Genomic DNA, 13,864 nt, shown 5'->3' on the forward strand with positions numbered 1-13,864 from the left:
ATCACATCCTTCCTCCCCCCCCAGTGTCTCTGCTGTCAAACACAAATGCCTCCTGCTATTCCTATCCTGACTGTAACCATGGTAAGTGCTAACCAAGTTATCTCATAATCAGGGTTTGCTAACCAAATTCAAATCCTGGTTTAGGATGGAACCAGGTTAAGTGCTAACCATTTCAGTATGTTATAGTTCAAGTGTACATGGAACTATTACAGGCATGTCATGTTGATGGGGGACAGTGACGCAAGCTGTGCACAACCTGTAGCCATACGAAGATTGGATAGTGGCTCTGGGAGTTTTAACATTGGACTTCTCTCTTCAGTAACGAAGTATCAAATAAAAGTTAGTTGCTTTAGAGACACCTTACTGTGGTGGGTCTTGCGGGATGTCAGGCTGCTCTCTGTGTGGCTCTATTTTACAATGCTGGGATTAAAGGTCGAATTTTGGTCTCATCCTTTATTTAATATTTCCCTATTCCATAAAATGCGAAAGGTTTGGGGAAAAATGCAGACTGTATGTTTTACCTTGTGTAACATTGCACTGAGGCTTGTAACCAAGCCAGTGGTGCTGCTCAGAAGACAGATTGTTTCTGCAGCTTTGGCCACTACTGACACATGAGTTCCCTTCCCAGAACCCCCCAAAGAATCTCCTGCAATGTGACTTATGCTGGCATTCTGGAGGAGGTGTGTTTCAATGCAAAGCTGCAACGCTGCATCAGTATCCAACAGGAAAGTGCTGAAAAGGAAAAAAAGAGTAGCACAGCGCTTATATGCAATTCCATTTTCAATTATTTGTGCCTGCAAAAGTTTCAGGGTATATTGCTTCATTTCCAGACAGTTCATGTCCCACAACGTCCTACTAAAATCCTGTAATTTTTATACCACAAATGTTCTGGGTTTTTTTGTCCTGCTTTTGTTGTCCAGAAGTGCAAATGTGTCCCCTCCAGATGGTAATAATGCATTAACACGGGGGAAGCTTCACAGATCAACTAATAAAGAGGAATGATGCATGGACAGTCCACTAATAATTCAGCACTAACGAGCTATTTTTGCATCAATATTGCAGAATACACCTTAAAAACACACACCAGTCTGGAGGGATCCTTAGACATACTTTTCTAAATGATTTTAATCCAACATATGTTTATGTAATAAAATCACATTTTTATTGCAACAATGGTATTTAACTTTCTTACCTGCAGTACTTCAGTATGAGATCTGTATCCACATTTGGATGCTGAACCAAAGTTCTTAGAAGTTCTTTCTTCCTTACTGACGGCATTCTAAATAAATTCTGGAAAGAGATCTATAAACAAAATGCTAACTTTAAAAAAATGGAAGTGGTCTTTTGTTAAAGCTTTGCAAGCTTTAAGCCAAATGCCCTTAAAAAGACTCAACAGCCTTGTGTGTTCCAACCTATTATTTTTGTTCTCTAGTTACAATACCAAAATTCAAGCATCACAGTCAATTGTGAATAGGCTTCAACTCCCTCCTGGAACTCCTGCAATCCGCTTCCCTCCCTCACTTCCTGGCTTGTGGTAACTATAGCTTACCATAGCATCCAAGTTGATCCATCTGTGATTACAGGGCCCCCAGGCATGCCAGGGCCCTTGTGCATCAGCTTGCCCTGGGCCCCGGCATGTGTGTGCATGCACACGCACGCACCCCCCCACCTACCTGTCTTCTGTCTTTTAGCATTGCCATTAACCAAGATGGCGGCCACGGTTTCCGTAAGGGGATGAAGCCTCCGACCCCATCTTGTTTGATGTCATGGGTGCGTGTTACACGCATGCATCTCTGCCATCAACCAAGATGGAGGCAGGAGCTTCAGCACCTTAGGGAAACCTTGGCCACCATCTTCATTAAGGGCAATGCTGAAAGGCAGGAGACAGGTAGGTGGGGCGAGGGAATGGCGGGCAGGCGGAAGCTCCTGCTCTGCGATCTGCGGCGGGATGATTGCGGAAGCGGAGTGGAGGGGCCCCTGTAGCCCCAGGGCCCCTTAGCCAGGGCCCCACCTGGCCACCCTTTAGAACTAGCCCTGTGTGGCTAGCACAAGTCACAATTTGCCTCTAAACCACAATTGCAAAATGTGTTTAATTGGGCTTCCAATTCTGGTTTGTGGTCTTATGGGAATCATTGTTATCCAGTCTAGATGTTGCAGCACACTATAGTTATCATGAATTAAGAAGCCAGGGAGGGAATCTGAGGACATAAATGAAGAGGGAACCAGCAAGCCCGAAGTCCATTCACAGTGGCCGAACAATGGTTTGACTGTGATGTTTCCAGTCTCAGATCTATTTCAGCATGTGTGCTGCATTCATTAGGCTTTGGGGAAAAGATCCACTCTTTTATTATTGCAGGAAGATTATTTGTTATTAACTTTTCTTCAAAGAGCTCAAGATGGCGTGCCCGGTTCACCTCATCATTTGAAATTGTATCATCAGCAATTACTGCAACCCACTTACTCTAGAGCACATACAAAGACTTAACTGGACAACTCTAGAGTAAATGTATTGAAGGGTCAAAGTAAATGCCCTTATGAGTCTTTGGCTTTTATGCAGCAGTGGGTAGTCCAATCTCTCATTTTAACTGTATCATTAACCAATGATGCACAACCGCTAAACTACCATAGAAATTGTGCAACAGTTTCTTTCATCTTAACTGTGTGCACACATTCAGCACATTGTTAATTTAACAATCAGCTCCCAGGGAAATGTAAATCAACCATTTGTTCCAAACTGACATGTAAACAAAAAACACTCACGCCAAGTTTACCAAGCTGGATACCCCATTCAGCATCAATTATTAATTCTTCAAATGCTTGTTTCACCTTTGTCTCATCATAGCAACTGGCTAGCTGAGCTCCAACAAGACCAACTGCCTGTTTATGGGGAAAGGAACAGTAATGGAAAAAAGCTCACATGTACATGCAATCATGCACCACCCTTTAAGGTCTTTTTTAAAAAGGAGCTCCCTCATGCTTTTGTGTCTTGCTGCCCTTGTCCCATAATTCAGTTAGGCTTTCTTGGATGCACTGCTAAACCATGGTTCAGTGTTATGTGCACAACCCTCAGGGGCTTATGTGCTCCTTCATTCCCTCTCCTTCCCTGGCATGGCAACGAGCTGGTGATCAGAAGCATCTGCTTCTGTTTTCAAACTCAGCGAAGTTCCTTGTTACATCTGAACTTGGGGAACTCTGGTGAGTTTAAATTCTGGTCTGTTAAGAAACCACCATTTTATCCTGGGTTATTTGAACAGAACAGTTCCCAGAGTATGAATTTAAAAGGGAATTCTGGTTAAAAAGTTGAAAAACAGAAGCACGTGCTTCAGATCTCATCCTTGCAACTGTGCCAGAGGGGAACTGAGAGGGGAGCATACAAGCCTGAGGCTTGTGCATGCAATGTCAGCCTGGGTTCCTTTGAAGGAAGGTCAGGTTCTAAATTTTATAAATAACAATAATAAACACTAGTTTAGAGTTCTGTCAGCACATGGTCAATGTGGGTCAAGTTCTTAACTGGAATTAGGTGCCAGAAGGGGGCTTACTTGCGAGCTTGGAAAAGTTACTTTTTTGAACTACAGCTCCCATCAGCCCAATCCAGTGGCCATGCTGGCTGGGGCTGATGGGAGTTGTAGTTCAAAAAAGTAACTTTTCCAAGCTCTGTACTTGCCTCAAATAATTCCAGTGCTACTGGAAGGAACAGTTTGTTCTTGCCATAAACAGTGTTTCTTCATGGATGACAAGAGGTGTCCAAGTGGCTAGTGTAGCTCCCCCTACAGCTCAGAGACAGGAAATGCTTCAGCGAATATTTTTGCTCCTCCCCTCTTGCTGAGGCTCAGTTTCGTTCTTGCCAACCTCCTGAAATCAGCCTCAGTTTGAAAGCCAAAGATGAGAACATAACACTGTCCTGTTTGGAGCCGAGGAATGCAGGCGCACACGGTTCAGTAAGGGTTGCTCTTTTTATTAAAGGTATATCAATCTTAGAAGCCTTTCGACTCATTCAACTAACCACACTTTCTAGGAACTATTTTCCTGACTGGTGCTGACTAAGCTTCCCTCTGGTCACAGACGCTGACTCAGCACCCCCTCCTGGTCACCACCCACTTAAGTAGGTTTCTCTTTCGCACGCAAACGCTTGCTTCTTCGAACCACCAGCTGTTGCTCTTCGCGCCTATGGATTCTGCAAGAGCTGCAAGAGAGGGGCTGGACCTTGACTTCCCCCTCCGACTGAGGGGGGTGGTAGCCTGGGCAGGTGTGGGAATCTGCTGGGCGCCCAGCTGGGAATCTACCAGTTGGCCAGGTGGTTCCTGTGCCATTGGAGAAAGGGGCGTGCTCTGGGCAGCGACCTCTGACAGCTCTGTGTGCTTCCACAGGGAGAGTGGGAAGTTTGGGATGCTGCAAGCCCTCCTCCCTCAAACCCTCAATCAAGTCCTCAAAGTGTTAGAAACAACTCAACAGGACAACAACCCAAAGTAGACGAGTAGTCATGGCACTCAGTGACACAGTCCCAGCCTCCAAAACAATATAGCAAGGGTGGGCCTTGGAGACCTCTTGTCATCCATGAAGAAACACAGTTTACGGTAAGAACAAACTGTCCTTCTCTCACGGATGACGGAGGTCTCCAAGTGGGACGCACTAAAGCAGCGTTTCCCAACTAGTGGGGCACCAGATGTTGTTGGACCACAATTCCCATCTTTCCTGACCATTGGCAATGCTGGCTGAGGCTGATGGGAGTTGTGGTCCAACATCTGGTGGCCCACTAGTTGGGAAAGGCTGTACTAAAGCTACAAAACCTAGTGTGGGTCAGATGGAGGCAGAACCTGCTGCAGAACCCTGCGACCAAATGAAGCCTCTGCTGAGGCATACAGATCAATTTTGTAGTGTCACGTGAAGGTAGTAGGAGAGGACCAAGTGGCCGCCTTACATATATCTGCTATCGGGAGACTGGAGGAGAAAGATGCTGAAGTAGCAGCATATCTACTGGAATGGGCCGTAAGATGCAACGGTGAAGGCAAGTGTAGGGCTTCATATGCTAATGAAATGCAAGCTCTAATCCATCAAGCTAAGGTAGCATGTGACACCTTCTTTCCCAAAGTAGCGAGATGGAAGGACACAAATAGAGAATTAGATTTCCGAAATGACTTAGTTCTACTAAGATAAATTTTCAGTGCACGTCTGATGTCTAGCGAGTGCAACACCTTCTCTCTAGGGTGAGAAGGGTTAGGACAGAAAGAAGGTAGGATTACTTCCTGCTGTCTATGAAAAGCTGGTTTTACTTTGGGCACAAAGGCTGGGTCATTTCACAGCACCACCCCATCTCTGTGGAAAATACACAGATGTTTCTCAACTGAAAGATTGGAAGATGACCTGGAGAAAGGAGCCTGTTGTGGCTTCTGTTGAAATCTGTCTGTTCCAAGAGGGACGTCCACTTCTGAAGTCATGACCTCATCCCGCAAACCTGGAGCCGCAAAAGGACTGATAGGATGAAAAGAGGTGAAGGGGCGCCTGTACGTACATTTGTCATGCCACTTTTGTGGCAGTATCATTTTCTTTTTGTCCTTGGACTCTACTAGAACATCCTTCAGCGCCGCGTCACTGAATAACTTCAAGCCTGAAAAGGGAACTGAAGCTGAGTTACCACGCGAAGAAGCATCCACATGTCAGTGGTTAAGCCACAGGTGCCTTTGCACAACCACAGCTGCCGCCGTGGCCCTGCAAGAGAATGTACCATTGGTATCACCTGAAGGGTGATTTTTTCAGGTGGTCCGACATCATGTGGGGATATAGCGCCATCTAGCATTTGAAGGCAAGAATGGATCGAAGTCAAGACCTGGGGCATCAAGACCCTCCCACTCCAGTTCATTCATGATGAGACTGAAGTGAGATATATATGAAAAGACAGAAAAGGCCAACGGGCCTACCAGCAAGGAAACATTGTCCCAAATAATAACCCAAAGATCGCAAGCATTGTAAATAGTTCCAAAAGGGTCTTGACTTGGCTAAATAGTTTAAACAGTATAACTCTGAAGAGTGATAATTAGCAAGGTACCAAAAACCCAAATAGCCTCCAACAGGGAGGGCCATGATGTCGGACCACCCGAGAAAATCACCCTTCAGGTGGTACCAATGGTACATTTTCCTCAGGTGGTTCGACATCATTTGGGATGTACCAAAGCAGCCCCTAATAGGGAGGGACTGCCCCCTGGCTACTTGTCATAAATAACCTGTTGTAACTCCCGAAGGAGTGATCAGCAGATGCGTAACAGTCTATCTTATAATGTCTTATGAAAGAATTTGGGGTAGACCATATAGCCGCTCTGCAAATCTGTCAGAGGGACGTTGGTTTTGAAAGCAGCCGTAGTGGCAGCTGACCTGTTGAGTGTGCCGTTATATTATGAGGCACTGGCAGCTGAAGAGACTCATAGGCCAGTGCAATGCAGGCATGCAACCAACAAGGTAACGTAGATCTAGCCACCTTTTTCCCCAGAGTACGAGGATGAAAGGATACAAAAAGTGAATCCGTTGACCGTTTGTCCTGGGTCCGAGACAGGTAGGTCTTGAGGGCCCTCTGGACATTTAGCGAGTGCCAGGCCTTCTCCAGTGGATGGACAAGATTCGGACAGAACGAGGGAAGAACAATGTCCTAGTGGAACGCTGAATCGACCTTGGGACAGAAGGAGGGATCCAGACGCAATACCACTGAGTCCTTATGGAAAATACAGAGATGGCGGGCCAAGGACAGTGCGCCCAACTCTGAGACTCTTCTAGCTGAGGTGATCGCCACAATGAACAGGACTTTGAAGGACAAAAGTCATAATGGCACTGATAGAAGGAGCTCAAAAGGAGGATGCTGCAGGGCTTGCAGTACCTTTGATAAACTCCACGAAGGAAAATGGTGACAAACTGCCGGCGAGAGCAGGGCGGCTCCCCTCAAAAAACATTTGACAAGTGGGTGTGAGCCCATAGGAACACTAGGAGATGTGACAGAGAGGATAGAGGATATGGTGGCAGCGTGGCGACGTAAGGTGTTACGTTTAAGTCCCATCTTCAGGCCTCTATGTAGAAATTGCAGTAGCTGTTGAGCTTTAGCCTGAGATGGTTGGACGTTTTGAGAGTAACACCAGCTAGAGAAGGCAAACCAAGTGCTCTGGTAGATACGAGAGATGGACTGTTTTCTAGACGCGAGGATTGTGTCCACAACCTCCTGAGAAAGTCCTGAACTAATCAAATGTCCCCGTTCAAATGCCATGCTGTCAGATTGAGCCATGCAGGGTCCGGATGCCACATAGGACCCTGAGAGAGGAGATCTGGCCTGATTGGTAACTTCCAAGAGTCCATCACTGAAAGGGAGAGTAGATCAGAGAACCATGGCCGGTGAGGCCAGTATGGGGCTATCAGGACCAGACGGGCTCTTTCGCATCGTAGCTTCTGCAAGGTCCTGCTCAGTAGTGGTATCGGGGGAAAAGCATATAGGAGGCCTGCTGGCCATGGCGTCAACAGTGCATCTACTGATTCCGCGTTTGTGTCCAGATACCTGGAGAAGTAGCGAGGAATCTGGTAATTGTGACTGGATGCAAACAGGTCTACTGAGAGGATGCTGAATCGTCGTTGGAGAAGGCTGAACACCATGGGGTGAAGCTGCCATTCTCCCAGGGTCACCTGTTGTCTGCTTAGCCAGTTGGCCATAACGTTCAAAACACCGCTGAGATGTTCTGCCCTCAGAGAAATTATATGTAGTTCGGCCCAGTCGAAGAGTTGAGATGCTTCCGTCTGGAGGAACTGTGATCTGGTTCTCCCTTGCCTGTTCAGATGTGATTTCACAGGTATTGTCCGTTTGAATCAGCACATGGCCCAGAAGGAATATAGGTTGAAAATGCCAAAGGGCCAGATGGACTGCTCTCAGTTCCAGCAGTTGATGTTCTGACTCGCTTCTGTTCTGGACCAGATACCCTGAACAAATTGGGAATTGCAGTGGGGACCCTATCCGGACAGACTGGCATCTGTTGTTATTACAGTTCTGTCTGGTCCTCGGAATGGGGTTCACTTTTTGAGATTTTCGGCTGTCGCCCACCAATGAAAGAAGGCCCTCAGGGACGGATGCAAGTGGATAGTCCGGTGGGTGGGCGTGGCAATGTCCTGTTGGAAAGGGAGTAAAGTCCATTGTAAGGGTCGAGTGTGGTGTCGAGCCCATGGTATGATGTGGATGGTTGACACAAACATCCCCAGTGCCCTTCCCAGAAGCATTATGTCCGTGCTTGATCGACATGCGATGTGCAAAGCCATCTCTCCTATGGTCACAATCCGATCTGGTGACAAAAAGACCATGGCCTGTGTGGTGTCTAAAATTGCGCCCAGATGTTGGAGTTGCTGAGTTGGCTGAAGTTGACTTTTGTCAAGGTTGACAAGCCAACCATAGGTGCGCAGAAGTGTGAGGGCAGAGTGAACGTGAGAGAGGGCCAGATCCTTTGAACGCGCCCAAATCAACGGATCATCCAAATAAAGGTAAATGTGAATGCCCTGGAGGCAGAGGGAAGCCACCAGGGTGAGCAGTACTTTGGTGAAGACTCTTGGGGCTGATGAGAGTCTGAAAGGCATTGCCTGATATTGAAAGTGGTGGGGGCCGAAGGCATATTGCAGGAAACGTCTGTGGGCCTGGCAGATGGGCACATGGAGGTATGCTTCCTTCAGGTCTATGGAAGCCAGAAAATGCCCCTTGTGTAGAGCCTCTATAATTGACACCAGGGACTCCATCTTGAACCGTCGATATTTCACGAAACGGTTAACAAATTTGAGGTCCAGCACCGCCCTCCATGACAGATCTCGCTTGGGAACTGCAAACAGGAGAGAGTAAACCGCTTGCATTCTCTCCTCCAGTGGTACAGTTTCTATTGCAGCTATGTTGAGAAGATGGCTTCCTGCATGATCCGGCGCCTGTCTTGAACTCTGGGTAGGAGGGAGGGAATGAACCTGTCTGGAGGGGTCATCCAAAATTCCAGTTCGTAACCATGAAGGAAGAGATCTCTGACCCAAGTGACCAGTGTCAGACGCAACCAGTGACTTGCAACCAGTAGCAATCTGCCACCTACAGGGAAAGCATCAGTATTGCTTGCGCTGACGAGCTCCTCTGCCATATGATGAACCTGAGGCCCCCTGACTTCCCCGGTTCTGGATTCTGCCCTGGAGTCGTTGTCTGTTCCAGGTTCCTCTGGAGGAACGGAAATCGGAAGATCGATAATCGCGGCCCCGTCCCCCAGGCCGCGCTCCTCGAAAGGGCTGAAAGGAGCGGTATGGGGTGACACGTCTAAACAGCCTACGATCCTCCCTCTTGGATGTGGCCAACACTGGTCTTCGGCTGTCCTTTGGGTCTACCAAGACCATCTTGAGGGCTTCCTCTCCGAAAAGTAATGACCCAGAGAAAGGCGCCCTTGACAAGTTGCCCTTGGCCGTAGAATCAGCATCCCAGTGTCTGAGCCAAAGCGTACGCCAAGCTACCACCTGTGAAGCCAGGGCTCACGATCCCAGCTGAGTGGCATCTAATGTTGGATCAGCCACGAATGCTGCAGTCTTATGTAAATTGATCAGGCCCTTTCTGAGCTTTACAGGGTCTGGATTGGGATCCTCCAAGAGTTCGTCCAGCCACATCATAGATGCTCTAGAAAAGATGGAAGCTGCAGCGGATGCCTGAATGGTAAAGGTGGTAGCTTCATGGTTTTTCCGCAGAGCTTAGTCCATGTGGCGTTCAAAGGGGCCCTTTAGTTGTGAGTCCCCTTGTTTTAGCAGGAGGGATCTCGAAATCAAACTAGAGATCGGTTTGTTGATGCCTGGGACGTTCAAGCGATTCATGAAGTCTGGGGCCAGTGCATAGAGTCTCTTGGCCATAACAGAAAAGCGGTGTGCCTGCAGCGGGTGATCTAACTCTTCTTTGGCCAGTTTGCCGATGGGGTCTGGCACAGGAAGGTAGTGAACTGTTGGTTTGCGAGACTTGAGGACTTTGGCCCCTTTGACTGGAGGGGTGTCGGAGTCAGGCTGTGAAGTCTGAAGCCCTAACGTGCCTAGCACTCTACGAGCGAGAGGAAGAAAGTCGGTCATATCAAATAGATGATAGGACATGTCCTCCTCGAGTTCTGCATCATTGCTCCACTCATCCCCCTCGGCTTGGAGAGAATACGCTGGATCCTCCAAACCAGGAATCTCATCTCCGAACCTGCCTCTAACGAGATCGAATGGGTTAGGTGAGGCAGGAGGGACCACATCACTACAGCCACATGGAGCCGGAGCACAGGAATGTTGTTGTTCACTGTGCTGAAGTACTGGAACCGTTTGTACTATAGACTGCTCTTGTGCTAAGAAGCTCAACATATCCTTTAGCTGCAAAAGGAATTCAGGAGACAACTGTAGGCCTAGTAAAGAAGCAGGCGGTAGCCCTTGTTGAGGCACAGCTGCAGGGGGCTCACCGGACTGGTGAGACGTATGAGACACAGGTTGTAAAATGGTTTGAGAGGGGCAGTCCACAGGCTGGTCAGGAAAACTATTGAAGTCATCCTCAGACGACCCAGCTGGCGAGTGAAAGAGGTCTGTTAAACCTTCCTGGCCAGCAGCGTCAGAAGGTGGGATGGAAATATAACGAGGCTGCTTGGTGGCACTGTGCCTAGACAGATGCTTGGTTTTAGCCACTGCCTTGGCGTGAAGCCTGGGTTGTTTTAGCTTAGCAGACTTGTGATGTGAGGTCTTGCAAGGCTGCTTTGTCCCAGACGAACCTGCCTCTTGGTGCCGTTCTGCCATTGTGCAGGCACAGATATGCAGTCTATGTAAATATATCACCTACACACGCAGAGACGGGGTGTGTGGTGTGGTGAGGGGCTAACAGCAACACACGCACAGAGGTGGGGGGTGCGGTGTGGCCAGGTACTTTGGCACGAGCCTTCAGATGGGTAGTCCCAAATGCACAATGGAGCAGTTGTGGAGCCAAGTATGTGAAAAATAAGAAACGGTCCAAATTACTCTGAACTATGTCACACTATGACACACAGCAGGGAGCCAGCAGAGTCGAAGAGAAAAGGCGGGAAGAAAGGGGCAAGCAAAATGGCACCCGCTGCAAGAGTGGGAAAAAGACAAAAGGAAATGGCATCCAGGAAAGCAGCTATGCAATGGCGGTCTAAGGATCAGCAGCAGACTTGGAAAGGAATCCAGTCAAGGAGGAAAAAACAGCCTCCGCGTGCTTCCAACGGCCGCAGTAGCATGGTACAGAGAACGGGACACGGTCCCCTTTACAACTTCAAAAAAGAGCTGGGGGGGGGGAGTCTTCCCACGGCCTCCTCAGGAGCCTCGAGGCAGAGACAGGCCAGCAAGAGGAGCTGCAGTAGTGAGCTCTAAACCAGGGCCCGCTAAATGGAGCCGCAGCAAAATACGAGCCACCGCCATGAACTAAGCTGGCGGCAAAGGCAGCCCAGGGAACCGCAGCTGTGGCTTCCAGCAAGTAGCAAACAAAAATAAAAAACAGCTGCCGTCTGGGAAGGGAGGTGGTGGCAAGGAAACAAAAAAGGTTCAAGAGGGAGAGCCGCAGCTGCGGCTCTCGGGCAGGCTCGTCCCAAAGGAGAGGTGAGCCCAACAAAAAACGGTCGCCACCTGTGGAGGGGAGACAGCGACAAGGAAACAAAAATACTGAAGAGAGAGAGAGCCGCAGCTGCAGCTCTCAGGCAAGGCTCGGCTCACAAGGGGCTCAAAATTGATGAGCTTGAGCCCAATGGGGGAACAGCAGCTGCCGAAGCTTCCCAAAAAGGGACTGAAAAAATAAGTCCAAAGGAAGCCAAAAACAAATTGGAAAATCCCCCAATAAACGTCCCAAGAAAGTACATGAAGGAGGGGAGGAAACAGAAGGAATAAGGAATCAGAACTCCCACACTCAATCACAAACGTAGCTATATGCTACAGAAGATCCAAACGCCTCGAACGAAGGAAGGCAAGAATGAACTGGAGTGGGAGGGGTTTGATGCCCAGGTCTTGACTTCGATCCATTCTTGCCTTCGAACGCTAGATGGCGCTATATCCCCACATGATATTGGACCACCTGAGGAAAATTGGGTGGAGTCCATAGTCACATTGGCTATGAATGTTAGTGATCTGGACACCTTCGGCAGAGACTTTCTAACTCTAGCAGGGTCTTGATTATCATCATCTAGCAGGACCTCCATCCACAGCAATGCTGCTCTGGCAAAGACCGAAGCTGCAACAGAAGCACGTATTGAAAGTGCATTAGCCTCATGAGAGCGTTAAAAGGCCACATCTGACTTACACTCATTGGGATCCTTAAGTTGTGCATCTCTATCCCAGGGCATGAGAGCACAGGAAAGTAGAACAGAAACTGGTCCATCCACTGCCGGGATCCTAAGTTGGTCCATGATGTTAGCATCTAGGACATAAAACTTATTTGCATAATTAGTACCCTTTTTGCATTGAAGAGGTGAATCCCACTCTAGCTTCATCATTGCCTTAAATGAGGCTGGTAATGGCATGCACCTAGTGGAGGTTTTTGGAACAGGAAGAACCAATGTGCTTTTGGATAGTGGTTCTTGCTGTTGCTGCTGTGCTACATTTAGTTCCAGGACAGCCACTACCTTGCAAAACAGAGGAGGGAAATGTATATCTAAAACAGTATTGCTGACCCCATTTCCTCTAGATCTGATCTGTCACTCCATTCCCCTTCCTCCGACACCTCTTCCCCTTCGTCATCAGGCTGCCTGTCATTAGCTGCAAGCCCCTCCTGCCTGCCACATCCAATTGAGAGTGGACTGGGGGATGAAGGTCTGTCGTGCTGTTGCTGCCCCTTAAGTGTCTTTTTGAACCAGGAGGATGTATGTCCCCATCCCCCTGTGGGTGAGGAAGAGCTCTTTTTGATGCCCCACCCCTTGCCAACTTAGCGGCCAAATCACCTGTTATGGCATCCCTAAGCTGTTGTAGCACAGCAGGTGAAAAAAGGTCGGACAGCATAATCTGCGATGGCTATTGCTGTAGCGGTTGTATGAATGATGGGGGGGTATTGCGCTGCAACAGAACTGGAGACTCATGTTGCATGACCGCTGGAATGTATTGACCTTGCGCCCTGATTGAGTCCTTTTCCTCTGAGGACAGACGCTCTAGTTCTATGGCAAATTAGGAAGAAGACATGGGGGGGGTCTGGAGAGCGCGGTTGATGCCAAAGGTGCCACCTTGCTACAACTCATAATGATGAGGGCTGCTGCTCCCCTATATATCAATACTGCGGGTGATGCTGCTTCAGCCCCTCCAAAATGGCGGGCGCTATTGCTCCGCTGCAACCTAGCATCACCTCTTCTCTCAACCCCGCCGAAAATATAGTCCCGTCCGTGGACTCACTGCCGTGGAGGCCTCGGTAACTGTGTGCAGGCTTATGAGGGCTGTGAAAGCTAAGCCCTAAATACGTCCTTTCAAGCGGGTCATCGCCGCCAATAAGCAGCCCTTGCTGAAAATTGGCGGGAAGCTGGAGCAGGCAGGAACTGGCTGCCAAGTGCTGCCCAGGCTTTTTAGAATATTTATTTTTAGAATATTTAGAATATTTCTTTTTTCTTGTTGAATGACCTTTCGTTTTGTCCATGTCTCGTAGGGAGAAAGACAAGAAAGACAGCTGACAGAAGGTGAGGAAAACTGACGGAGGAAAAGAGACAAAGAATGTGACAGAATTTTTTTTTTAAAGTAGGAACGACAAACAGAGGGGAAACAAGCGTAAGAAACAAATAGATAAAACATGGTAAGGGAGAAGAAACTATTATCCTTCAGAGAGGAAAGACAACTCAGTAGGATGTGCTCAGAGCTGAGACAGGAAATGAAACCGAGCCTCAGCAAGAGGGGAGGAGCA

General features: G+C 48.3%; 1 protein-coding gene across 4 annotated transcripts in view; it reads right to left on the minus strand.

Annotated features, from left to right (window-relative positions):
- The window catches only part of KNTC1 (kinetochore associated 1), a 139,432-nt gene that overhangs the window by 44,987 nt on the left and 80,581 nt on the right, over positions 1–13,864 (minus strand). For 3 of the 4 annotated variants that reach the window (XM_061602350.1, XM_061602351.1, XM_061602349.1), the window contains 3 exons: positions 2,761–2,877; positions 1,193–1,302; positions 522–732 (listed from right to left, as the gene is read on the minus strand). In XM_061602350.1, coding sequence (XP_061458334.1) covers positions 522–732; positions 1,193–1,302; positions 2,761–2,877 — 438 coding nt within the window. The remainder of the gene's footprint in view (positions 1–521; positions 733–1,192; positions 1,303–2,760; positions 2,878–13,864) is intronic. The other variant, XM_061602352.1, reaches the window with a different exon arrangement.

Source organism: Rhineura floridana, chromosome 19 (genome assembly GCF_030035675.1).
Source record: "Rhineura floridana isolate rRhiFlo1 chromosome 19, rRhiFlo1.hap2, whole genome shotgun sequence".
Taxonomy (NCBI): Eukaryota; Metazoa; Chordata; class Lepidosauria; order Squamata; family Rhineuridae; genus Rhineura; species Rhineura floridana.